Source organism: Carcharodon carcharias, chromosome 15, assembly GCF_017639515.1.
Source record: "Carcharodon carcharias isolate sCarCar2 chromosome 15, sCarCar2.pri, whole genome shotgun sequence".
NCBI lineage: Eukaryota > Metazoa > Chordata > Chondrichthyes > Lamniformes > Lamnidae > Carcharodon > Carcharodon carcharias.
In genome coordinates, this window is record NC_054481.1 from 88,204,202 (window position 1) to 88,231,843 (window position 27,642).

Genomic DNA, 27,642 nt, shown 5'->3' on the forward strand with positions numbered 1-27,642 from the left:
ATGGAAGAAGAGAGTAACAGGGCTGAAGATAAAATTCCTTTGTTCACAGTAGAAATGAAAGTCAGAGCTTCCCAGCTCATTTTCATCATTGATACAGCTGCAGCCAAGTCTGTTATCTCTGAAGAAGAGTGTAAGATATCCCTAAGTCATATTCATTTATGCAAAACAGGTGTAAAACTGACTAGTTATGCTAATTACAGTGTTCCAGCATTAGATGGAGTTATTGTCAGGGTGGAATATGATGATGTATCCTGTAACTTGCCATTAGTAGTAATTGGAGAGAACAAAATCTCCTTGATGGGAAAGAATTGGCTTAAGAAAATATATTTAAACTTGGCTGAGTTATTTACTGTAAGAATATGTCTGACATTGAGGAAATGCTAAGAGAGCACAAAGTAGTCTTTGAGTAAGGAGGATCAAATTATAAGATTAGCCATCAGTATAATATCAAATATCATAAGTTAGCAGATCATGTAAATGCAGATGTTCTTTCAGGATTTCCTGTGAAGACTGATTTATTTCTAACTGCTGAGTTACCTGTGAATTACTTTACAGACACAAATGACATTCCAATGGCTGCCAGAGAAATTAGTGATGAAACTCGAAAGGATGTGGTGCTCAGTAAAGTGCTCAATTATGTCATAACTGGCGGGCCTAAAGAGCGTGATGATGAGAAATTGCAGGAGAATTTCACATGTAGAAATGAACTGAGGGTAGATTAAGGCTGTCTCCTTTGTGGTTTAATAGTCATTATTCCGCCAAGGTTTAGAGAGCGATTGTTAGAGGAACTTCATCAAGAGCACACAGGGATAATCCATGTGAAAACAGCAGCAAGAAGCTATTTTGGTATCCAAAGGTAGACAGAGATATTGAAGAGTTGGTGAAAAGTTGTGAAGTGTGTCTCAGAATGAGAAATGATCCAACCAAGGTTTCTTTCATTACATAGTCAAACACCATGGGAACAAGTTTCAGAAGTGGAAGAGAAACCTTGGTTTTAGATGCAAATGGACAAGTGTTGCATCTATGCACAAACCACAAGTGCCAAAACTATTGACGTTTTGAGAAGTTGTTTTGCAATTTATGGATCACCAGATATGTTGGGTGTCAGATAATGGTCCACAATTTTTGTCAAAAGAATTTGAAATATTTCAGAGTAAAAATGGAAGCAAACAAATGCTAATACCACCAATATCACCCAGCATAGAGTGGTGCTGTAGAAAGAACTATACAGATTGTGTTGGGGTTTTTGCAGATGTTTGCTGGGTGACAAGCTAGGCTGTAATTTTCATGTTTCTCTTCACCATAGGGGTAGTCAATTTTCTGTTCTTTTAAAGAATAACCCTGCAGCCTAAAACAGTTTGCTTATCTTACGCGTTAGTGTTTAAACACACTCCTAGGACAAGGTTTAGTTTGCTTAAGCCCGATGTCAATAACAAAGTAAGAAAAAAGCCATAAAAACAGAAAGTGCTGGAAAAACTTAGCAGGGCTGGTAGCAGCTGTGGAGAGAGAAACGGAGTAAATGTTTTGAGTCCAACATGACTCTTCTTAGGAAAGAGTTTCAAAGAAGAGTCATATTTGGAATCAAAATGTGAATTTCTCCATAAAGACTATAAGACCATAAAACATAGGAGCAGAAATTAGGCCATTCAGCCCATTGAGTCTGCTCCGCCATTCAATCATGGCTGATAAGTTTATCAACCCCATTCTCCCGCCTTATCCCTGTAACCTTTGATCCCCTTACCAATCAAGAACCTATCTATCTTGGTCTTAAATACACTCAATGACCTGGCCTCCACAGCCTTCTGTGGCAATGAATTCCATAGATTCACCACTCTCTGTCTAAAGAGGTTTCTCCTCATCTCTGTTCTAAAAGGTCTTCCCTTTACTCTGAGGCTGTGCCCTAGGGTCCTAGTCTCTCCTACTAATGAAAACATCTTCCCCACGTCCACTCTATCCAGGCCTTTCAGTATTCTGTAAATTTCAATCAGATCCCCCCTCATCCTTCTAAACTCCATCGAGTATAGACCCAGAGTCCTCAAACATTCCTCATATGTTAGGCCTTTCATTCCTGGGATCATTCTCGTGAACTTCCTCTGGACCCTCTCGAGGGCCAGCACATCCTTCCTGAGATACGGGGCCCAAAATTGCTCACAATATTCTAAATGTTGTCTGACCAGAGCCTTATAAAGCTTCAGCAGCACATCCCTGCTTTTATATTCTAGTACTCTCGAAATAAATGCCAACATTGAATTTGCCTTCCTAACTACCGACTCAACCTGCAAGTTAACCTTAAGAGAATCCTGGACTAGGACTCCCAAGTCCCTTTGCACTCTGGATTTCTGAATTCTCTCCCCATTTAGAAAATAGTCTATGCCTCTATTCTTCCTACCAAAGCGCATGACCTCACACTTCCCCACGTTGTATTCCATCTGCCACTTCTTTGCCCATTCTCCTAACCTGTCCAAATGCTTCTGCAGCCGCCCCGCCTCCTCAATATTACCTGTCCCTCCACCTATCTTTGTATCATCTGCAAACTTAGCCAGAATGCCCTCAGTTCCTACATCTAGATCATTAATGTATAAAGTGCAACATTGACCCTTGCGGAACTCCACTAGTCACCAGCCGCCATCCTGAGAAGGACCCCCTTATCCCCACTCTCTGCCTCCTGCCAGACAGCCAATCTTCTATCCATGCTAGTACCTTGCCTCTAACATCATGGGCTCTTATCTTACTGAGCTGCCTCCTGTGCGGCACCTTGTCAAGGGCCTTCTGGAAGTCCAAGTAGATAACATCCATTGGCTCTCCTTTGTCTAACCTGCTCGTTACCTCCTCAAAGAATTCTAACAGATTCATCAGGCATGTTCTCCCCTTGATGAAACCATGCTGACTTTGCCCTATTTTACCATGCACTTCCAAGTATTCTGAAATCTCATCCTTAATAATGGACTCAAAATCTTACCAACAACCGAGGTCAGGCTAATCGGCCTGTAATTTCCCGTCTTTTGCCTCACTCCCTTCTTAAATAGGGGGGTTACATTAACGATTTTCCAGTCCCCTGGAACCCTCCCTGACTCGATTGATTCCTGAAAGATCACCACTAATGCCTCCACCATCTCATCAGCTATCTCTTTCAGAACTCTGGGGTGTAATCTATCTGGTCCAGGTGATTTATCCACCTTCAGACCTTTCAGTTTTCCTAGCACCTTGTCCTTGGTAATGGCCACCATACTCACCTCTGCCCCCCGACTTTCTTGAACTTTGGGGATATTACTCGTGTCTTCCACCATGAAGACTGACGCAAAGTACCTATTCAGTTTCTCCGCCATTTCTTTGTTCCCCACTACTACTTCTCCAACGTCATTTTCCAGTGGCCCAATGTCCACTTTTGTCTCTCTCTTACCCTTTATATATTTAAAAAAAACTCTTGCAATCTTCTTTTATATTACTGGCTAGTTTACCCTCATATTTAATCTTCTCCCTCCTTATTTCTTTTTTATTTGTCTTCTGTTGGTCTTTGTAGACTTCCCAATCCCCTGGTTTCCCACTGCTCTTCGCCGCATTGAATGCTTTCCCTTTAGCTTTTATGCTGTCCCTGACTTCCCTTGTCAGCCATGGTTGCCTCGTCCTCCCTTTAGTATGCTTCTTTTTCCTAGGGATGAATTTTTGCTGTGTCTCCCAAATTACTCCCAGAAACTCCTGCCATTGCTGTTCCACTGTCTTTCCTGCTAGGTTCATCTCCCAGTCAATTCTGGCCAGCTCCTCCCTCAAGCCTCTGTTGTTGCTTTTATTCAACTGTAATACCGTTACATCTGATTCCAGCTTTTTCCTCTCAAATTGCAGGGTAAATTCTATCATATTATGGTCACTTCCTCCTAAGGGTTCCTTCACCTTAAGCTTTCTTATCAAATCTGCCTCATTACACATCACTAAATCTAGAATTGCCTGCTCCCTAGTGGGCTCCACCACAAGCTGCTCCAAAAAGCTATCTCGTAGACATTCCACAAATTCCTTTTCTTGGGATCCACTACCAACCTGATTTTCCCAGTCTACCTGCATATTGAAATCCCCCATGATCACTGTAACCTTGCCTTTCTTACACGCCTTTTCTATTTCCTGGTGTATCTTGTGCCCCACATCCTGGCTACTGTTCGGAGGCCTGTACATAACTCCCATTATGGTTTCTTTTACCTTTGCGATTTCCGATAATCCTTAATTATTCCATTACTACATCAAAGAACTCAATCAAGTTGGTCAAACATAATTCGCCTCTGCCAAATCGATGCTGACTTTCATTCATTGGTCCATCCTTTTCCAAGTGCCAATTAATTGTGTTTCAGATTATTGTCTCTAAAAGCTTCCGCACTACCCACATTAGTCTGACTGTAATTATTGGGTTTATCCCTCTCCCCTTTTTGAACAGAGTTGGAACACTTGCAATTCTCCAGTCCTCTTGCGCTATTTCTATAGCTAAGGAGGATTGGAAGTTTGTGGCCAGAGCCTCCACCAGTGCATCCTCACTATCCTTATCAATTTAGGATGTATCCTATCTGGTCCATGTGACTTTTCTACTTTTTTAGTACCTTCTCTTTACGTATTCTTATCTTATCCAATATCACGACTATCTCCTTCTGTTACAGAATCATAGAAATTCACTGCAGATTGACAGCATTTTCTTCTCCAGCAAAGATCAATGCAAAATAGTCATTTAGTGTTTCAGCCTCCAAAAGGAGATCTCCATTTTTGACCCTAATTGGCCCTACTGTTCCAGTACGTTATCAAACTGGGTTCCAGCGATGCTCTCAGTATTTTGTTAACAGAAATCATGTTATTCCCAGTGTACTAAGAGTATAAGGGCTCAAAACCCCATTCTCAAACCATTTAAAGATTTTCCGACAGAACATAGGCCTCTATCGATGCATGGCTACACAAGTGCATAGAGTTCTTTCAATGCACTGCAAATATAGATGTACAACCATTGGGAGATTACGGTATAACTCGCATGCTTCCATGTAGAAAGCACCAGCTGCAGCTAGTGGTTTCAAACTGGTATGCAGCATAACTACTGCCTTATTTATCTGAAATCTGTAGGTATTAGAGCTGAGATCTTGGAACAAAATTTGTCATATTACCGTTTGCTACCTCATGGAATTTTTACTATGGTGCACTCACCATAATTCACATGTACATTGCTCCCAAGCACCATGTTCTTTGGAGGATGTAACCTAATCAGTGTGCCAAACAAAGGCATCCATTATCAAAGGCATTTTTAAAATAATCCTTTCAAAACAATGTTTTCAAATGCGATTGTCAAAGTGTCAGGCAAACAGGCTCAGAGAAACCGCTAACAATGGACTTGAGGAATGAACAAAGCAAATTAACTTTAAACATTCTTCTAAATGTCCTAACCAGACTTCCATCAGCCCCTGGAAACCTCACTAATAAATGCTGAGAAGCACAATAAATCTCTGTGTTCTCCATGTCATCCTTGGGTTGTGTGGTGTGAGAGAGAGGACAATGATAGATCTAAGCTCTGGCATCTCTTTCATTAAGATGCCCATAGAACCCTAATAAAGGTCTCATTTTCTTACTTTACTACTGTATGCCCCCTAGAATACAAGATGGAGCAGATTGTGTTCATTGTTAAAGAAAGTAACTTCAATTTATAGTAATCTCAATAAAAGTTATTCATATAAATTCAGGTGATTTATGAGAATTCCAAGGAGTGTTTCCAGACATTCATTTCCTTACAATCAAGACACTCTCTGTACTTCCATGTTTCTTCTCTTTATTTTATACTTTTGCATCTTGTTAACATTGAATAATTATGTCTAAAGGCAGGATACATAATGGTCGATCATTTGAAATATTCACAAGGGGCAAATATCATGCTTAAGGGAGCACGGTGTTGGGATATAAAAAATATTTTCAGTTTTGTGCCTCAAGATGCACTCTATATCAATTCCAGGAAAATTTTACAGGGGTCAGATCAGAGCATTCCTAAACTATAACATCAAACAAGCATTCTTAAATGCAACTTTTAAATTCAGGATGAGAAGCCACCCTTTCTGATACATCAGCTCCATTTCTAATGACTTGCTCAATAAAAGGCAAACCATATTAAATGTTATTATCACACATTACATTCACTTTATACTCTTAATCATAGAAAGATTGAGAGGGTCAAGTTTACAGAATAAAATATTTTTCAAAAATTTTTTTTTTCTTAGATTTGCTGAGATATTGTGACCAAGTATATACAACAAGTAATACAACTGTTTTTTTTATTGCTCCAAGTCAGTCTGGTGGATTTCTGTGGACAGACCATCAAGGCTGATGGAATAATTATTAACTCCCATCAAGAATCTCAGAAGGATTATCTTGTCACAGTCGGGACTGACTGTGAGTTTACAATGCAGGCTACTTCCCCGAAGGACAAAGTTCAGTTCCAGTTTAGATTCTTCTTGGTATACAGTCTGCTGCGAGAGTCTTCTATCCTTCAGCCCACCACAGCACTTCAACTACTGCAGCGCAATGCAACAGGACCTCTGTCCCTACTAGAGACCACCAGACCTGGGCAAAAAGCACTAGGAGAAGAGATTACTAACACATGCAAAGCTGGATCATATGTACAATTTTATGATGGGAAGAATAGAAATTCACCACCTATTGGCTCCCTTTTATGTGGGAAGAGTATCCCCAAACCAATTTTATCAACTGGGAACTATCTTACATTGAGACTGGTCACCAGAGGTCAACAACCCAGAGTGGACTTTGTTGGAGATTTCACATCCTTTCGACCAGGTAAAAGATAGCTTTTGTTAATTGGATTAAAAAATTATATTTCACCTTAAAGAGGGAATACTATTACCAGAACCACCTTTAAAAAAACAGTGGTAATACTAACATCTTTTGTGTGTTTGTACTGTCCATTTTTATTCACTTCCAATAAGTGCTGATGTCCGAAAGAAATTACTGAGGCCATTTATGATTGGCCATATTGAATATTGTTAGAAATACATTCACAAGGTGAGGGATGAGTTGTGATGATCTGTGATTGTTAATCCAGGTGCCTTACATTGTTACAACAACAAAAATTGCTGGAAAAACTCAGCAGGTCTGACAGCATCTGTGGAGAGGAAGACAGAGTTAACGTTTCGAGTCTGTAAGACTTCATCAGAATTAAAGAGAAATAGAAATATGGTGAAATATAAGCTGTTAAAAGGGGGGTGGGACAGGTGGAGCTGGATGGAGGGCCAGTGATAGATGGAGGCAAAGGAGAGATTGCCAAAGATGTCACAAACAAAAAGTCAAAGGGGTGTTGATGGTGGTGATATTAGCTAAAGGATGTGCTAATGGTGACATTAAGGGTAGGAAGCAGGATGAGCAAGTGACAGATAGCTCTAGTGGGGGTGGGGTGGGGGAAGGGATTGAAATAGGCTAAAAGGTGGAGATAAAACAATGGATGGAAATACATTTTAAAAATAATAATAGAAATAGGTGGGTAAAGAAAAAAATATAAATAAAAAATATATAATAATTATTAGAAAAAAGGGTATTAAAAAGGGGGTGAGGATGGGGGAGAGAGTTCATGATCTGAAGTTGTTGAACTCAATGTTAAGTCCAGAAGGCTGTAAAGTGCCTAATCGGAAGATGAGTTGCTGTTCCTCCAGTTTGCGTTGAGCTTCACTGGAACATTGCAGCAGGTCAAGGACGGACATGCGGGCATGAGAGCAGGGTGGAGTGTTGAAATGGCAAGTGACAGGGAGGTCTGGGTCATGCTTGCAGACAGACCGAAGGTGTTCCGCAAAGCGGTCATCCAGTCTGCGTTTGGTCTCTCCAATGTAGAGGAGACTGCATTGGGAGCAGCGAATGCAGTAGACTAAATTGAGGGAAGTGCAAGTGAAATGCTGCTTCACTTGAAAGGAGTGTTTGGGCCCTTGGACGGTGAGGAGAGGGGAAGTAAAGGGGCAGGTATTGCACCTTCTGCGGTTGGGTGGGAAGGTGCCATGGGAGGGGGTTGAGGTGTAGGGGCTGATGGAGGAGTGGACCAGGGTGTCCATGAGGGAATGGTCCTTATGGAATGCTAACAGTGGGGGTGAAGGGAAGATGTGTTTGGTGGTGGCATCATGCTGGAATTGGCATGGTGGGGTGATAAGTGAGGACAAGGGGGACCCTATCATGGTTATGGGAGGGAGAGGAAGGTGTGAGGGTGGATGCATGGGAGATGGGCCGGATACGGTTGACGGTCCTATCAACCACCGTGGGTGGAAAACCTCGGTTAAGGAAGAAGGAAGACATGTCAGAAGAACTGTTTTGGAAAGTGCCATCATCGGAACAGATGTGACAGAGGTGAAGGAACTGAGAGAATGGGATGGAGCCCTTACAGGAAGCAGGGTCTGAGGAGCTGTAGTCAAGGTAGCTGTGGGGGTTGGTGGGCTTGTAATGAATATTGGTGGACCGTCTATTACCAGAAATTGAGACAGAGAGGTCAAGGAAGGGAAGGGAAGTGTCAGTGATGGACCATGTGAAAATGATGGAGGGGTGGAAATTGGAAGCAAAATTAATAAATTTTTCCAGGTCCAGACGAGGTGGCACCGAAGCAGTTATTGATGTACCGGAGAAAGAATTGTGGGAGGGGGCCTGAGTAGGACTGAAACAAGGAATGTTCCACAAATCCCATGAAGAGACAGGCATAACTGGGGCCCATGTGGGTACTTATAGCCACACCTTTTATTTGGAGGAAGTGAGATGAGTTTAAGGAGAAATTGTTCAGTGAAAGAACAAGTTCAGCCAGACAGAGGAGTGGTGTTGGATGCAGATTGTTCAGGCCTCTGTTCAAGGAAGAAGCAGAGAGCCCTCAGACCATCCCGGAGGGGGATGGAGGTGTAAAGAAATTGGACGTCCATGGTGAAGAGGAGGCGGTTGGGGCCAGGGAACTGGAAATTGTTGATATGATGTGTGGGGAATCAGGGGAATCGCAGATGTAGGTGGGAGGAGACTGGATAAGGGGAGAGAGAATGGAGTCAAGATAGCAAGAAATGAGTTCCGTGGGATAGGAACAGGCTGACACAATCGGTCTGCCGGGACAGTCCAGTTTGTGGATTTTGGGTAGGAGGTAAAAGTGGGCGGTCCGAGGTTGGGAGACTATGAGGTTGGTAGCTGTGGAGGGAAGATCTCCAGAGGAGATGAGGTCAGTGACAGTCCTGGAAACAATGGCTTGATGTTCAGTGGTGGGGTCATGGTCCAGGGGAGGTAGGAGGAGGTGTCTGCGAGTTGACGCTCAGCCTCTGCGAGGTAGAGATCAGTGCGCCAGAAAACAACAGTATCACCCTTGTCAGCAGGTTTGATGACAAATTCAGGGTTGGACCTGAGAGAACTGATTGCGGCAAGTTCAGAAAGAGACAGGTTAGAGTGGGTGGGAGGAGGAGAGAAATTGAGACGACTGATGTCACGCCAACAGTTCTCAATGAAAAGATCAAGAGCAGGTAAGAATCCAGAGGGAGGGGTCCAGGTGGAGAGAGAATATTAGATATATGAATATTCATCTGCAGCCTTACATTGTTAGTTGGATTCAATGGGAATCATTTTGACATTGGGCAATTGTGTAATATAGGTAATATTTGATTTTACTGCTTGTTACACACCTCACCCAAGTTTTGTTTCCTTTGCAGGCGATGTAAATGAAATGGAGAGAGATGTATAACAGCTGGCTGATCAGATATCGCTCATTTTACGTGCTCACTCAAAGACAAAATATCTTTCTTCAAGTTACTGGAAAAATAAGTTTGCTCCTGCAGCAGTGATGGTGCAGGGTTGAAACTAAGATGGCAGGGGAAGTGTTGAAATTTAATGGGCATGTGCTGTATATCTGCATTTACCAAGCACTATACCCCTGATTACAGAGCTTATTGGATCAACTTCTTTTGTAGTCCTTATTGGGAAACACCTTAGAGTTAAAGACCCAAATAACATTTAAGTTCCATGTAATTAATCTCCCTTAACATGCGGCTGTGGCGTTTGAAAGAGGTATTTGCTGTAATTTCAAGAAAGTTGCATAGTGCATGTCTCCATTGTTCCCAGTTCTAGTCTTTGAAGACTATACAGTTGTTAATTTGTAAGCCTGATTCAACAAGTAGAAATTGCAGAGCTATGGGAGAAAGAACAGGGGAGTGAGATTAATCAGCTAACTCTTTCAAAGAGCTGGCACAGACACAATGGTCTGAATTACCTCCTTCTCTGCCGTATGATTCTATGATCTTATAATTATTATTGATCACGTTTGGAAGTTTTGCCAGCTCAGCAAACATTTCCTAAGTTCCCACTGCCAATATCTGAACAGTTTCTACATTCTTTCCGGTGATAAGACAATGGAGACAAAATTGGATGGGGTGTAGAAAGTGTGACTCCGCCTTTCAGATGAAATGTTAAACTGAGGCCCATCGGCCAGCTTGGGTAGATGTACAAGATCCCACGGTACTATTTCAAAGAAAAAGGGAATTATCTCTGGTGTTCTGGCCAATATTTATCCCTCAATCAATGTGACAAAAAAATTTATCACATTGCTGTTTATGGGAATTTTCTGAGCACAAATTAGCGTTACAACAATGACTACACTTCAAAAAGTATAGCCAAATGTTCATAGGCAAATATTAAGATAAATGAGACAAGGAAGTTTGTAATGAAGAGAGATTTAAGACTTGAGAAAAAAGAAGATCGCTTACCAGAAGACAAATGGGAGAAATCCTCCCCACATGTGGGAACAGGATTTAAGTCTTGGATACACATGGACTTGATTGAGAGTTAAAAGTTGGAAGTCCCAACACTTTACAGTTCCTAAGGCCAGGGGGATAAATCATGGGCCCTGGTGCTTCTCAACTTCCTGGGTCCCTTAATCCACCCTCTCACGTTCTTTGAGTGTCCAGAATTGGGAACCGTTGTCACAGTGGGGTCAAACTTTTATACTGGTTTAGCACAACTTCTTGTCTTTTATCATATGCTTCTAATTATAAAGCCCATTAAAAACTCAAGTTTCAGTATGATATACTTTACAACCATGCCATGCAATTACACAAAACTTAGTCACTCATATTATGCAACCATTCTTTGAGCCAGGCCCAATGTAATATCTAGACAGCAACATCCAAAAGATTTGAACCTCATGAGCACTGCAAACAATAATCCCATGTACAAATGAGAATATCTTGAACGAACAGTGACACATCCTATTGGTGCATGTCTCCTGGTTTCCCTTCTAAGTTTAAAAATGGCAAAACCTTCCTTAGCACAATTCACCTGCCATTTCCATCCACACAAGTGAGCTTTGTTAACAGAAAAATTACGCTTTGCATTGAGCGATATATATTTTCTCATTTTAAGTTGAAACTAACCACACTGACAAATACAAGTATATATGAAGCATATAATAGGAGAGCAAAGTGCTGCAGATGCTGAATCTAAAATATAAACAAAAAATGCCGGAAATACTCAGCAGGCCAGATAGCATCTGTGGAGAGAGAAACAGAGTCAATGCTTCAATTCCATGATCTGTACAAGTTCTGAGGAAGGGTCACTGACCTCTGTTTCTCTCTGCGCCAATGCTGCCAGATGTGCTGAGCATTTCCAACATTTCCCGTTTCTATTGGAGTCAAAATGACCCCTTTTGCTAGCCTCCAAAGAGCAGTCAGACTCTTGTGAGCCTCTCACACCCCTTTATCAAGAAACTCAGCAGCAGCTGCCTGAGATCTGATTTGGCTCAACATTAAACATGACTTTCAGAAAGTTAAGTTAAGGTATGAAGAAAATATAAACAGATTGCTGAGCAAAAAGAAAAGAAATCCTCCTCCTCCTATCCACACGCTGGGCTGGAAGAGGAGGAAAACCCAGGCTGAAAGGCAACTGCTTCCTACTGCCACTTCCGTATGAATTCTGCCGAGACAAACTTGGGGTGTGCATCACCGGAGGCGAATGCAAGGTCGGTGTTAGTTAAACCCAACTCCTTAGCTTGGCCCCAGTCCCAGTCCCCTTCCCTTTTCCCCTCCCCTTTCCTTGGTGACTAAGACTTTGGGCCTAGTCTGCCTGTCTCTCTCTCTCTCTCTCTCTCTAGCTCTGCTTCTTAAGCAAAAAGTTGAAAAAGGTTTTATTAGTTAGCTCTGCTGTTTGGCACTTTTTAATGGTCATATTTATTAATTATCACTTTTTTAAAATTGCTAATTTACTGCTTTGATTTTTTTTGGCAAAAAGGGTTTTTTTTTATTCATTAGAAATGAGAAGTATTGGAAATGCTGAGCACGTCTGGCAGTATCTGTGCAGAGAGAAACGCAGAGGTCAGTGATCCTTCGTCAGAGCGAATGCGGATCGTGGATCTGAAACAGTGTGCGGAATTTTCCGTTAATGAGACTAAGTGCGTTTCGGCAGCGTCCACTCCAATGGCTGGAATGGCGGGAACCCATGCCTGATTCTGCACTTGGAGGGTCATTAATTATGCAAAGGCGCGTATTGGTCCAAATAACCTGGCAGGACGGGAGCTGTTTCATCTGCCCGCCATCAGCTGGTGAGTTTGAAGGCCACATTTAAAGGCCAGTCCAACACATAATCCTACTCTCTCCTGCCCATCAGAGATGTGTGGCAGCCAGAAGAGGAAGGCCTAGAGCCTGAAGAAGGAGGCAGCACCCGCTTCATGCATCAGGACCTCCAGGGTTGACCAGGGTTGCAGATGCCCAGGCAAGTATTCTATCCCAGGGATGGCTGCAGGAAACACAGCAGCCTCACCTCTCCAGCCTAGGAGGCTGTCGTGAAGCAGGTCACTGCAGCTGCCAACCACACCAGAAATGCCTTCCAATGCAAGAAGAGGATGAATGACCTCATCCGCTCTGCCAGGGTAAATCAGCCTTCAAAACCCTCCAATATCAAACTCTCACCATGGCATCATGCAATCAAACAACGACTCTCTTCAGGGGTCTCACACAACCATTAGCAGGGACACATAACAGCACTCATTCTCTCACCGAGACTTTCACATCACCACCATCCCATCTATTATGTTGCTCACACTCCATGCTCTGGCCCTTCTGGGGAGGGCTCACCACACACAGGGGATGTGCAGCTCATCCAACTTCTGTTCCATCCCATCTCATCACCTGCATTTCTTTCTTCTTCATACGGTCCAAGCTGGCACACAACAGGCTAGGGAGAGCGCAGACGGGGGAAGGGATGGCCGACGTCATTGCCCTCACTGAGTTTGAGGAGGCTGCAGTCAAGCTGACTGGGGAGGACAGGGATCGCTCCTGTGGGAAAGGGGAGATCAGCCTCTCCCACCAACCCAGTACGGACCACAGCTCCATCACTTTATCAAATCCTGACATTCATAGTGAGTCACATGCAGTCTTATCTAGCTCATGCTCATTAACTGAAACTCTATTTTCTATTTTCTAGGCACCAGCAGATTGAGGCCCCCAAGCCAGTCCAGCACCACCAGTGTGAGCCCCCAGACTACATTCAAAGAGGAATCTCTGGAAGAACTGTCACAGCACTCACACACACCCTCCACCAGCTCAGAGACACACGTCGGTGGGGCACAGCTGTAGATTAGACTCGGGCTCACTTTCTGGGGAACACCTCACTGACACGTCCCCACAGCAGTCGGAGGCAGGGACAGCCCAGGTCTCCGGTACTCGGAGGGCTGCTAGAGACCAGCCACCTGCTCGGTCCGGGTCAGGTGTTGAGCCTCTGGAAGCGGATGCCAAATTGATGCTGGAGATGCAACAACAGGCGGTGGAAAATCAGGCAAAGACTCGACAGTCACTCAGCAGACTGGAGCAAACGATGGAGGAGTCCCCCTATGTTCTGTCTTCTGTCTTGGCTCTAACATGCGAGCGCTTCGCGGACACCATGGGAAGGCTAGCGACCACCATGGAGACCTTGGTGCAGCAGGCCTTGCTGGATTTGCACTTGGCCCTGCACTCTGTGGCCACACACCCTGGTGGGCACCATCAGGTGACATGGGGACAAAGCACTTCAACCTCAGTCCAGGTGCACCATCCAGGAATCAGGGCAGGACTCTCGGGCACCCACAGGGAGGTTAAGCATCAGCTGGACACTCCGGGGGCCTCTCAGGGCACTCCAAGGGTATGCAGTCGCTCACCGCCCCCTCTGCCTGTGACCCCATTCACTGCAGCTTCTCAAGCCTCAGAGGGCACTTCCACCCCTGAACAGGTGACCATTATCAGGCTGAGGCCCTCGAGGCCTCAGGCCACCAGAGGACGTCCGCCAAGGTCATCACAGACATCAGGACAGAGCGGTCAGCAGGCTGCCTCCACCCCTGCTGCAGATGTGGGAGCTGCACCCAGGAGTAGCGCTAGAGTTAGGAAAGCTAAGAATAATTGATGTCTCTGTTGTTTCATGAGTGTGCTAGATATGTAAATAAATTGCAATTTTGTGAATACATTTGATGGTTATGTAAAAGTTCCTGTCAACTGAAGGCATTGTGATTTTGTACTTTGGAATCATTTTATTTCGAGGTTTAGCCTTCCTCCCACTCAGTGATAATGTCTCACTGTGAGATTCACATTCCTGTGATGTCAAACTCAGTTGAACCAGTCTCCACACCCCTTGTGTGATGTCAGGGAGATGTGTTTAAATCTTTATTGGAAGTGTGTGATGTAATCGTTTCTAACTCTTCTTCCTCAAGGAACACCATTGAGTGAAGGCAGCTCATCAGCATTGATATTCTAGCGGCATTCATGTCTCTTCAGTGGTAGTGGCAGAAGGAAAGACATGTGCGGGAGGAGGAGATCCCTAGACGTGTCCACATCTCAGTTGCAGGGTGTTTGCATCATTAGATGGCGGCAAAGGCTTCAAGTCCTCTCTTTCATCACTCTTGTTCCTAAGTGGATTCTCAGTTTCCAGAGTGAGGTCACTCACAGGACCCCACGGACCAAGTAAAGATCATGGCCTGGTGATTCATGAGGTCAGAACATGCAAATGTGAATGCGGGACTCATTCTTACTACAAGTGGGTGGACATCCCCTGAGTTGAAAGAAGACGGCATTGAAAGCTAGGAGAGATGTGGCCATATTCCCTCACTTAACTTTACTCTTCCTGGATCCTGTCAGTGATTAATTTATCATGGGCACGTCTCCCACATCTTCCTTCCTCCATGGCGTGATACTAACCCTCGGCAGCCTCCTGAGGTCCTGTGCCTCCGAATCGTCATCCTCCAATGAGCTCTCATCCTCCTCCAGTTCATCTTCTGGCAGGGCTTCACCTCTTTGCTTTGCCACATTGTGAAGGGCGCAACACACTGTGATGATGCGGAACACCTTCAGTCTGTCCGCAAGCATGACCCAGACCTTCCTGTCGCTTGCCATTTCAACACACCATCTTGCTCTCATGCCCACATGTCCGTCCTTGAACTGCTGCAATGTTTCTGTGAAGCTCAACGCAAACTGGAGGAACAGCACCTCATCTTCCGATTAGGCACTTTATAGTCTCATGGACTTAACATTGAGTGCAACAAGTTCAGACCATGAACTTTCTCCTCCATCCTCACCCCTTTTTGATCCCCTTTTTTCAAATATTTATTTTTAAATTTTTATATATATATTTTTTTCCCACCTATTTTTATTATTATTTTAAAAATTTATTGCCATTTTTATTCATTGTTTTATCCTCATCTTTTAGCCCATTTCGATCTTTTTTCCCACACTGTCCCCTCCTCCCACCCCACCTTGGGCCATCTGTCACTGGCTGATTCTGCTTTCTACTCTTAATGTCACCATTAACACCTCCTTTAGCCAGAATCACCGTCAATAACACCCCTTCAACCTTTTGTTTATGACATCTTTTGCAGTCTCTCTTTTGCCTCCACCTATCTCTGGCCTTCTATCCAGCTTCATCTGTCCCATCCCCCCTTAAACAGTATATATTTCACCACGTTTTTACTTATCTTTAGTTCTGAAGAAGAGTCATACAGACTCAAAACATTAATTATGTCTTTCTCTCCACAGATGCTGTCAGAGCTGCTGAGTTTCTCCAGCACTTTTTGTTTTTGCTTCAGATTTCCAGCATCCGCAGTATTTTGCCTTTATTTTATCAGGGAAACCCTGTTGGGAGTGTATTGGAGTGAGCCACCTGAGTGGCCAAAGCAACTGAAATGCATCTTCAGAAGCCCTATGGCCTGCTCTATAAGGTAGCATGTGGAGCTGGGAGCAGCGTTGTACCTCTCTTCGGAACGACTCTGAGGGTGACTCACCGGTGTCATCAGCAGCGTTTCATTGGGTCCCCCTTATCCCCAAGCATCCATCCCTGCAGACTTAATGGCCTCTCAACAATGTCAGACATCTGGGAATGACTCAGGATGTAGGAGTCATGACAACTCCTAGGGTACCATGCACAAATGTGCAGTATATGCTTCCGGTGATCACACACCAGTTGTACATTGATGGAATGATAGCCCTTGTGGTTTATAAACATTAGGGCCTGCTGCCATGGAGCCCATACAGCCACATGGATGCAGTCTATTGCACCCTGCTCTTTAGGGAAGCCTGAGATTGTGGTGAAGCTGGTGAATCTCGCAGCCTGGCTATCTTCATCCAGAGCAAACCTGACATAATGATGGGCTTTCCTGTAAAGGGCATCTGTGACCACCTTTATGCATCGATGTGTTGTGGACTGAGAGTTGCCGCACAGGGTCCCTGTTGATCCTTGGAAAGAACCAGAGGCCAAAAAATTGAGCGTAGTGGTCACCTTCAAAGCCACTGGCAGGGGATACCCTCCAACTCCATGTAGCATCAGGTCTTCACGAAAAATATGTCACATTTGATGTACCAGAGCTCGGGACAAGCGCAGAGGTGCGTAACATTGCCTCTCACTCATCAGTAAATAGGAGACTCTTCTACGATAAACCCTTGGCGATTCATCTCCATTGTCTGGGTCTCACATCCTGACCTTCCTGTTCATGCTCTGGCTCTGCTTGACCATGTCCCTCCTACTGGAGCTGCGCGTGGAGTCACCTCTCCCTTCTTCACCTCCTCCATTGCATTAGGACCCCGACAGAAACAGCAACGAGCCCTGGATCCATATCTGCTTTTGCCTTCTCTCTGAAAGGAAACATTGAAGACATTAATGATTCAGGGGACAAGAAAGTGAAGCTCAGAGGATGACACGTTTGGAAACTGTAAGGGTCCATAGTTTTTTCCTGCCCTACTTGCCTTGTCCCTCAGAGACTAGCACACACATCAAAGTAACCAAGATGGCATCTCAGATGTGACATCTTCAGCCCCGCATGGGACGTTAAAGTTTAATTGAGATGAGTGACTCAACCTAGCTCTGAGTTCCAAACTCTGATTTGGCACGTTAATGACCAATTAGTTGCTCATGGTCAATGAGTGGATGACCTTTTTGGTCCAGTAGGTGTGTCACATCTGGTAAACACTTCATTGATGGAATGCCGTATTTGATACAACTGTGCCTCCTTCACTATTGCCTACATTCCCAAATTCTACATTCCTATGTGTTATACTTGAGATGCAGCGACTGTGATGTGAAGTCACTGAGTTCTGAGTAGCCCTTTAACAATGCTAATGAAGCCATTGGCTTTTAGTGGCTATCATCGCAAGGTGGTCTTCCTCCTTTCTTTTTAAACTGTCTCCTGTTCATTCCTGCACAATAAGAGCTTAGAAGGCGACTCCAGAAAGGTCCCCTTCGCGTTCGCCCTTCTACCTGATTGACATTCCACAGCCTTCCCCATTACCCCACTTCATGTTCATCACCCCAACCTCGCCTCACAGCCCACCCTGGGTTGAAGTGTTTCTGAAAGTGGATCCTACATGAGAACCACAGCACAGTGGTGTTCTTCAGGACAAGGTAGGCAAAGAGCAGGGGCGGACCAACCTTACAGCCCCAGCTGTGTGGTGTTCATCGCAACAAGACTGGCGTGGCGCTATGGCAGGTATGTTCCAGTCACCTCGAAGTTACCAGTGAACTGAGGTCCGACTTGTACACGCCACCTCTTTTCAATCGGGTTTGAGGCTGACGTAATTTCTCGTCGGTGTGACGCAAGATTGGAAGGCGTGGCAAGGTTCCGGCGAGCAGCTGTTCCAACGGGCATTAATGACATGTTAATGAATGCAAATGGAATTCACACCACTAGTCGGTGGGATAACTGATCCACCATGAATCCACCATCGGGAGAATTACATGTTGTTTTTACGATGGGGGATTTCTGACTTTTTTACCTGCCGCTGGATTCCCCACTCCCACCTGCCACAGGTGGAATGGGAAAATTCCGCCCAATGACTGTTTCTCCCTCCACAGATGCTGTCCGGCCAGCTGAGTATTTCTAGCATTTTCTGTTTAGATTTCAGATTCGGCATCTGCAGTAATTTGCTCTCCTGTTGGATGCTTCATGCTGGGTATCTGCAAGCGTGGTTATAAGTGTGATTCAATTTAAAGTGAGAAGATATTTATCACTCAATGCAGAACATTATTTTTCAGTTAACAAAACTTGCTTTTGTGGAGAGAAATAACACATTATTGCAGGTGAATTGGTTTGTGCTAATATAATGGAAGGTTTGCCAATTTTAAACTTGAAATGGAAAGCAGGAGTCATGCGCCAATAGAATATGTCACTTTTAGCTCAAGATATTCTCACTTGTACATGGGATTATTGTTTGCAGTGTTTGTGAGCTTCATGTCTTTTGGATGTTGCCGTCCGGACGTTGCATAGGGCTAGGTTCAAAATGCGGAGCTGGTTACATAATATGAACGATCAAGTGGTGCATAATTGTCTAACGGAGCTGCGGTTGTAAACTGTGTCACACTGAAACCTGAGTTTTGGATGGGCTTTATAAATATAGGCATATGGTACAAAAGCCAAGAAGTTTTGCTAAACCTATCGAAAACAATTTAACACCCCTGTGGTTATGGTTCTCAATTCTGGACACCAGAAGGATATAAGGTGGGGAGAGGGGGTTAAAGGTGTAGGGAGGGGGGGGAGGTGTGGAATAAGGGGTCAAGAAACAGAAAAAAACTCCAGGGGCCCATGATTCCTCTTCCTGGTCCTGCTGATGCCTGTGGGGAGGGGTGTGGTTGAGGGCCTTGAGAGGCCTCATAGTAGAGCGAAGATCAGAGGTCTTGGCAGAACGTCATTGGGAGAGTGCCGAACATGGAGGCCTTCCAGCCTGGCATCTGGACCCAGGAGACACTTACCTTCTGAATCCACCTAGCCTTCGCTGGGGCAACCCAGCCAACAGCTGTTAAAGTTCATAAGCTGTATGACATTGAAGCTTGCAGTCTCATTTTCATATTTGAAGTCTCAGCCTTGATTACTTGATTAGGAAGGGCATTTAGGGATGAGCAATAAATGTTGGCCTAGCTAGTGCCACCCACATCCCATGAATGAATAAAAAAAAATTCTAGCCTCGGTCAAAGTGATAAATGGATGGGTAGGAAGCCCATTTTGTTAGGTTAAAATTCAGTCCATAATGTAAACAGGCATGCTTCAATCAGTTCAGTGATCTATAATTGATTGCAGACTGTGGGGGATTTTCAATAGCACACACTATGAAGAAGCATAGAATCACCGATAGGGTCTTCTGGATTTCCAGGTTTAACTGCACGTGTGGACTCAAGATTCAATATATATTCAATAAATGAGTATTAGAAGTTTGAACAAATAAGGAATAAATTAAATACATAAATATTTACCGTATGTAAAGAGACAGAAATGTGTTGCATTCATTCCCCAAAATGTTACAATAATATTAGTTGTGTTTAATTGTGTAAGTGAAGTGTTTATTTTCTACTCACGATAGTTATATTTAAATTGTTTCTTTAAATGTGCCTTGGATGGATGTGCATGACATTGGTGTGTATGGGGTGGGTCTGTACTGGATAAGTCAGTCAGGCAGCAGCAGGTCAAATATTGGATGGTAGTGGTCCAGCATTAACAGATAATAGTTATGTAGAGTTACAGTCCAAAATCCCTATGCCTGTGGTCCAAATGCAAAGTTGTTTAACCAAAGATTCATCCTCCTATTCATGCTCCTAGCTCAGTTTTATTCTCACGTACATTGTAGCCTGTATAAAGGTTTATGTTTATTATTATGCTGTCTGCATGTAAAGCCATTTCTCCATCCAGTGTCCACAAAGGATTCCCTTATTGTGACTTATCCAAGTAACATGTTCCAACGGCTAGTGTATGAACATTTGCTAGCATCTAATTAAATAGCTCCCTTGAATATGAAGAGTCATTTGTGTGGTAGAAACTGCATTAACTGAACAATTAAAGAAAGGGTCCTTTTTGTTCCTGCATCAAAATGGAATATCAATAGCAACACTAAATTACCAATTACAATTTTTAAAATTCTTTATGGGATGTGGACGTTGCTGGCTAGGTCAGCATTTTTTGCCCATCCCTTGTTGCCCTTGAGAAGACAGTGATGAGCTGCCTTCTTGAACCGCTGCAGTCCATGTGGTGTAGGTACACCCACAGTGCTGTTAGGGAGGGAGTTCCAGGATTTTAACCCCGTAACAGTGAAGGAACGGTGATATATTTTCAAGTCACACATCATTCATTTTGACACTGCTGAATCAGGTCTGTGAGATACCTGGATGTTAGCTAATGTTTTTGTGCTGTATGCATTTCCTGTGCAACCTCCTGTTGTCATGAATTATGGTCACACTTTTATATACACCCACCAAGGCTCCTTAGACAGCACCTTCAAAACTCACGACTGCTACCATCTAGAAGGACAAGGGCAGCGGACAGATGGGAATGCCACCACCTGGAAGTTCCCCTCCAAGCCATTCACCATCCTGACTTGAAAATATGTCGCCGTTGCTTCACTGTCACTGGGTCAAAGTCCTGGAACTCCTTCCCCAACAGCACTGTGGGTGTACCTACACCACATGGACTGCCACGGTTCAAGAAGGCAGCTCACCACCACCTCCTCAAGGGCAATTAGGAATGGGCAATAAATGCTGGCCTAGCCAGCGATGCCTACATGCCATGAACGAATAAAAATAAATAAATACTTAACACTGAAACTGTCTATGTAAATATTAGAATTAAAATCCTGCATATAAACAGTTGCCTGTAATAATATGCCTGTGAGCTCTACCCCGTAGATGTTGCTGCCATGTATTGAGTTTCTGAGTCTCATTCTAACTAGCCACCACATTGTTTGTGAAAAAAAATGATATTCATTAACTGATCTTGGGCAATGTCATGGGCTGGATACTAAAGACAATATCATCACTGTTACACTGGAATAACGGAAGTAGAAATAATAATGGAAATAGGGAACCTGAAGCTTTCAACTCTTTAATCATAGGTTTCAAATCTTCAACGTGCAGTGATGAGCCATACTTTCAATGTCAAAATGGGAAGTGCATTCCCAAGAGTCTGGTCTGTGATTCAGAAAGTATTGATAACTGTGGAGATGGCAGTGATGAGACCGGACTTCTTCCAGGAAAATGCAAAGGTAAGACCAGAGTATTTACATTGAACAGAACTCACAGTGGCATAAATTGGGATTAGAATCAAGATAGCACAGAAGGAGACCATTTTCCCCATTGGGCCTGTGGTGCATTAAATCTATAATATTTCAGGAATCAGAAACATTTCCGATTTAACTCTACTCTTGCTACCTTTTTGAAAATGCATGTGGGACTAAATGATGCAGGGGGTTAACCTGGATTGATAGGATAGAGGTGTCCTCTATCCTCCCTATTGGCAAGACTTGAGCGTCCCATCCACTCCCTGAGAAGGCTGAGGGCAACGATTGAGGACACAAGGCTTGGACATTCAATTCTTTAAAGTTTGCTGTGGACATTGGTCCCTATATCTTGTTCCCATGTGCACTGTCCTCTGATCCTCTGATCTATCAGTTTCTACTCCTCCCACCCCCTCAAAAATCAGAATCAATCTACATTTGTCCTGTCTTAATTGACAACTAGGACGTTGAGGAAATGTGGTAAGTGTAACTTTTTTATTGAGTAACAAATTGTGGTTTTTGATGCAGTTGTAGAGATTAATTTTTGGGCTCTGCTCCCTGAAAAAGTAGGATCAACTTTGATAAGAAGCATTCGAAAAAAATACGATTTTTTAGGCCAAAAATCATGAAATTGACTGTTACATGAGTATATACGGTAAATTAGCTTGTTGCATCTTCACCCATTCCTAATACGATTGGGCTAACACTAACCTCCCCATTTGGCACTAATTCACACACATTCACTCAGAGGTGCTAAACCTATACCAGTTATACTCAGTGTTAAAGTTGTTAATTTGTTGCCTCTGCTCTATGGGCTGGATATTAAATAGGAGATATAATTGGTCATATTCTGATTGACAGTTTGTCTTGCAATAGTTGGACTGTCGTGCAATTTAAGAAGGCATAAATGTGAATTTTCGAATTGGATGGGTAAATGTTTAGATTGCTCTGGGTGAATAAATCAGGCTGCCTTGTCTGTTGTTATCATGTAAAGTGTTGCATCCTGCTCCAGAACTTTTTTCAGACACTGAACTTTACGCATTGCTGTAGTAGAAATGGTTGCTGCATGGGTGATATTTTTAAGGCTGATTTTCAGTACTTGCAGTTTTTAAACAAATTGGCCCCAAAATTTGTCATCCCACAATCCATTCGAAGTTGGATAAACCGTATCGTTCCTAAGTTTCAAATTTTGGCTCCACTTCCCTCATTCGATTCACAGGATTTATGCTCCATAAAACCATCATAATATTTATCGTTGTTTCCATAACTTGAAAAGTAAAAATTTTATCAATTGTTGAATGTTTTGAAATGTGCTTAATTAATAATGTGGCTAGTAGGTTTTTCCAGTGGAAAGTTATTAGTTTGATTTTCAGGAAGAATATTTCTGCTTTTTGTTTGCCAAATCCATTTGTCTGAAAGAGCATTTTCATTATATCAAACTTGTCACCTTCAATTTCAAAAGTATTTTAATTTCAAACCCAATCCAGAGGTTCTCCACCACTCACATACTTTGTTTCCTTAATGTCTTTATTAGAAAAACAACGTTTACCATATATATTCCATTTGGTCCAACAGTGTTGATCATTCCAATATATGGTCTACGGAGAGAGAGAGGGATGGGCAGGTGAAAGGTTGATTTATGTATATAAAACTTTTGCTGAGGGAAAATTTAGGTACATAAATTTTATGTTTAAGAACAGCATATTGTATTTACAATGAAATTATAGGTAATTATTATTCTATACAATCCAATACAAGGTTACAGTCATGGGGGGTTTGGGGGGTGGTTGTCCCCATGGTGTATAGGGCATACCCCAAAGGATGTAACCCCTTCCTTCCCACCCTTTCGTCAATTTTGGTTAAAAAAAAAGCCTTTCCACTCTCACCTAGCTTCCACTGCCCAAGGTATTATGGCAGTGGAAATGGATTGAGGTCCTTAAGTGGACATGAATTGGCCCTTAAGGGCCTCAATAGGCCTAAGAGCAGGCAGGCTAGTAGGCATCATACCCGCACCCCCATATCACAGGGACTGGATTGAGAGGTGGCCGGGAAGGCAGCGAGCTACCCACCCGTCATATTTCACATCCAAACACACGCCTGTCTGGGGACAGGAAAAGCACATAATGCAGGCTGATATTTCAGAGTGGGATTGCATTTAGACCGTGCCTAAGGTGTTTGTGTGCATGGGATTTTAAATTGAGGCCCTGTCTGTCCGCTCAGGTGAATACAAAAGATTCCATGGCTCCATTTTGAAGAGCAGAGATTCCCAATGCCCTAGCCAATACTCATCCTTCACCCAACATCACTGAAACAGAGTGGGTAATTTTAATTGCCTAAAACAGGTAGCCATTTTTGTGTTGCTGTTTGAGGGAGTTTGCCGTGTGCAAATTGGCTGCCATGTTTCCTGCATTTTAACAGTGACTACATTTCAAAAGCATTTCACTGGCTGCTAAGTGCTTTGCGATGACCTTGAGATCAAAGCAACCATTTCTTGTGCAATTTGATTGGTCAGTTTTGTGGTACTTACTGGTTCACGACTGGTAGCTTTGAAACAGTTAGGAAATTTGATTGATCTGCCAGTTACTTATTCATCACTAATTTATTAATTTACAATAAGTTGATAAGTTATTTGATTCAATTAAGCATTTATCTAAGTTATCAATCACAATGTTTTGCATGATGGATATGTGATGCTGTGGTGTTACTGTGACTATAATTCTAGGTGTTATACATTTGAAAGACTTTTAATTACATAAATGCTTATTTTAGCTTCTGTTACCCACTGTAATCTTCTTCTTCTGTAGATAATTTCTTCAACTCAGCAACTGTTGGTAAGGCCAGCTCAAGCACCATGGAGCCTAACAATTCACTGTCGCCTTCTGTCAACCTCACTGCTCTTTGTCAAACGCCAAATAGACGTCATCACCTTCTACCAGCCAGCGTCCTTTATCCGGGCTCTGTTACAGGTTAACAATTTTCCCTTTACTTTTAGTGTAGTTCACAGAGCTCATTAAAGTTTGTTGCCTCAGAATGAAAGCACCTTGACCCTAAATGCCGTGGCTTCCAATCTCGTCAAATATGCTGGCATCATGCCCGATGGTGTCCGACACTGAACCCTGCCCAGAGTTAGTTGAATCAGTGGGGCAACACACCCCATTTGTACCCACCTACCTCATGTGCCTGGCAGTGTCACCCCACACCCAATCCAAATGCTGCTCTATTTGCTCCAAGCAATGGGGCTCAACAATTAAACTTAAAACTACAGCAGATCAGGCAGCATCTGTGGAGAAAAAAAGAGTTATCGTTTTAGGTCCGTTAGAGATGGAAAAAGTTAGAAATGGAAAGGTTTTAAGCATGTACAGAAGCAGAGAAAGGGGTTGGGGAGAACAAATATTGAGTCCAGAAGGCTGCAAAATGCCCAATCGAAAGATGAGATGCTGCTCCTTGAGCTTAGTTCAGCTTCATTAGGGTGGCAAGGACAGAAAGGTTAGAGTGCAACTGGGATTGAGAATTACAATGACAGGTGATTGGAAGCTCAGGATCACACACACTGAGCAAAGATGGTCTGCAAAGTGGTCAATCTACTTTGAGGAAACTATTTTGTGAGCAGTGAATACACTGTACTAAATTGAAATAAATGCAAGTACATATACTTTTACTTTTCATGAATATTCTGTGGTTGGAAAATTATTGTATATTTGGGAATAAGTCCATTTTGCAGCCATTTTTTTAATCTTAGGCTAAAACCAGACGTATTTCAGTTGCTTCATTTCAAACTTTCATAATTGGTATGTTTATACTGTTATTTGCCATCTTCCCCAGATACTTCATAAACTCGTTGTGGCTTGCAACTGATGTGCTACATCACTGGTACTTCACTGCTCCGTCACTTCTCCAAGTACTTCCTCACATGTATTTCTTCACCCATCCATGTACTCCCTCTCCCCTCCATATTCTGCTGCTCTCTAACAGTGGAGTTGATGTTGTGTCTATTACTTTCAAAAGGCGTTTGTTGGAAAAATTGAAGCCCATGGGATAAAAGAGCAGTCGCAGCATGGAACAAAATTAGTGAAAGGATAGAAGACAGGGTAGTGGTGACTGGCTGTTTTGCAGACTGGAGAGAGGTATCCAGTGAGGTTCCCCAAGTTTCCGTACTAGGACCACTGCTGTTTTCAACATACATTAGTAACTGACTATGACGAACTTGAACTTGGGAGTACAGGGCACAATTTGGAAGTTTGCAGATGACACAAAACTTTGAAATGTAGGAAACAGTGATGAAGATAATAAACTTCAAGAGGAAGTAAACAGACTGGTGGAACAAGCAGACTCGTGGTAGATGAAATTCAACACAGAAAAGTGTAAGGAGAAACATTTTGGTAGGATGAATGAGGCAAACCAATACATAAATGGTGTAATTTTAAAGGAAGCGTAAGAAAAGGAAGATCTGGGGATGTTTGTGTACAAATCTTTGCTATTGAGAGGACAGGTGAACAAAGCAGTTAGCAAAACACATTGGATTAGGGGCTCTATTAATAGATGCATAGATTAGAGCAGGCAGAAAAGTTATGCTAAATCTATATAAAACGCTAGTTCAGCCCCGGCTGAACAATTGTATCTGATTTTAGGCACCACTCTTTAGGAAGGACATTAAGGCTTTCGAGAGGGTAAAGAAGAGATTTACCAGAACATATGAATTATGAGCAGGAGTAGGCCAATCACCCCCTCGAGCCTGCTGTGCCATTTAATAAGATCATGGCTGAGATGATTGTGGCCTCGTTGCCACTATCCTGCAAACCCCTTATACGCTTTGATTCCTTTGTTAGTCAAGAATCTATCTACTTCTGCCTCAAAAATATTCAATGACCTTGCCTCTAACACTCTCTGGGGAAAGAGAATTCCACAGATTCACGATCCTCTGAGAGAAAAAAAATTCTGCCCTCTCTGCCTTAAATAGGAGACCCCGTGTCCCCTGGTTCTGGTCTCTCGCACAAGGGGGAACATCCTTTCAGCACCCATACCGACCTTGTCAGAATGGTTCCAGAGTGAGAGATCCCAGTTATGGGGATAGACTGGAGAAGCTGGGGCTGTTCCAAATCCTAGTAGTTAGGATTTGGAATACACTGCTTAAGAGGATGCTAGCCTTCAGAAAGTAATTAGATAACTGTTTGAAGGCAGAAATTGCAGGGATTTAGGGAAAGAGCAGGGGAGTGAGACTACCTGGATTCCTCTTTGAAAGAACTGGACACATTCCGTTCTTCAGGGCTGTACTATTCAAGATTCTAAGATTCTATATTCTCACTCTATCATCCATGTACTCCTACCTTTCTCCATCCACATCCTCAAATAGCAAGTCATGGTTGGAACCTGCAGCAGGAATTCCCTAAACTGGGGGTTCCCAATCCTGAACCGGGTCAGAGAGCTATTGTTGCAATAACCCCACCCTGAGATGGGGTACTTTGGTCTCTATAAGAGTAGATGGGGGTCTCAACAGGCAGTGTCCAGGGTTGGTAAGTGGTGTGAATTCCCCTTAAGAACGACAAGTTTTTAAAATCTGATTGCCCCATCCCTTTCCATGTTCAGTGGGCTGATTGGTCTAGTGTCAAGGGAGAGGGGGAGTGTACTGGGCTATACTTCCTGGGGTGGGAGAAGTCCAGAATTTCCAGCATCACGGATCAGGCTCCTGTTAGCACATAACACACTTACTCCCTCACCACTTCAGCCTCATGTTCATGAGGAGTTCTTCTGTTAACCCTACAAACTCAGTCAGTGTCATTGCTGGAGATCTGCCCTGCAAATAAATTATTGTAATAGATGTGTTTCTGGTTGATTAAAAGGTAAATTGATCCTAAACCTGTTGAATCTTTGATGCAACTTGTACTTGTCTTTCTTCCTTGCAGACACCAAGTCGTACGTTTCACTGCTCACCCTCTACGTCATCCTGGGAGTCATTGCTGGGGTGATCCTGCTGTTCTGGTGTTGTTGGTCACCAGGCTGGTTGGTTTGGAGGCTCAGTGTCTGTAGGTTCCTCCCGTGCTGCAACTCCTTCTGTGCGGCCTGTCAGCTCTGCACTCACAGCTGCTGTCGGACGGACAACAGTCGACTGGCCAAGGTCACACCGCAAAGCACAATCCCTGTACCTGTGTAA

The 27,642-nt window shown here is 43.3% G+C and overlaps 1 protein-coding gene across 1 annotated transcript; it reads left to right on the top strand.

Moving 5' to 3' along the window:
* ldlrad2 (low density lipoprotein receptor class A domain containing 2) lies at positions 1-27,642 on the top strand. The gene is made up of 6 exons (XM_041206955.1): positions 1-130; positions 556-696; positions 6,295-6,801; positions 21,333-21,482; positions 24,299-24,460; positions 27,395-27,642. The coding sequence occupies exons 1-6, from the start codon at positions 1-3 to the stop codon at positions 27,640-27,642; spliced, it is 1,338 nt and encodes a 445-aa protein (XP_041062889.1).

Excerpts from the sequence above, each read along its gene's own strand:
- ldlrad2 (XM_041206955.1), top strand. The coding sequence starts at position 1 with ATGGAAGAAGAGAGTAACAGGGCTGAAGATAAAATTCCTTTGTTCACA. Across the intron at positions 697-6,294 it reads ATTGCAGGAGAATTTCACAT|TCAGTCTGGTGGATTTCTGT; the intron begins GTAGAAATGAAC and ends TATTGCTCCAAG. Across the intron at positions 21,483-24,298 it reads TCTTCCAGGAAAATGCAAAG|ATAATTTCTTCAACTCAGCA; the intron begins GTAAGACCAGAG and ends CTTCTTCTGTAG.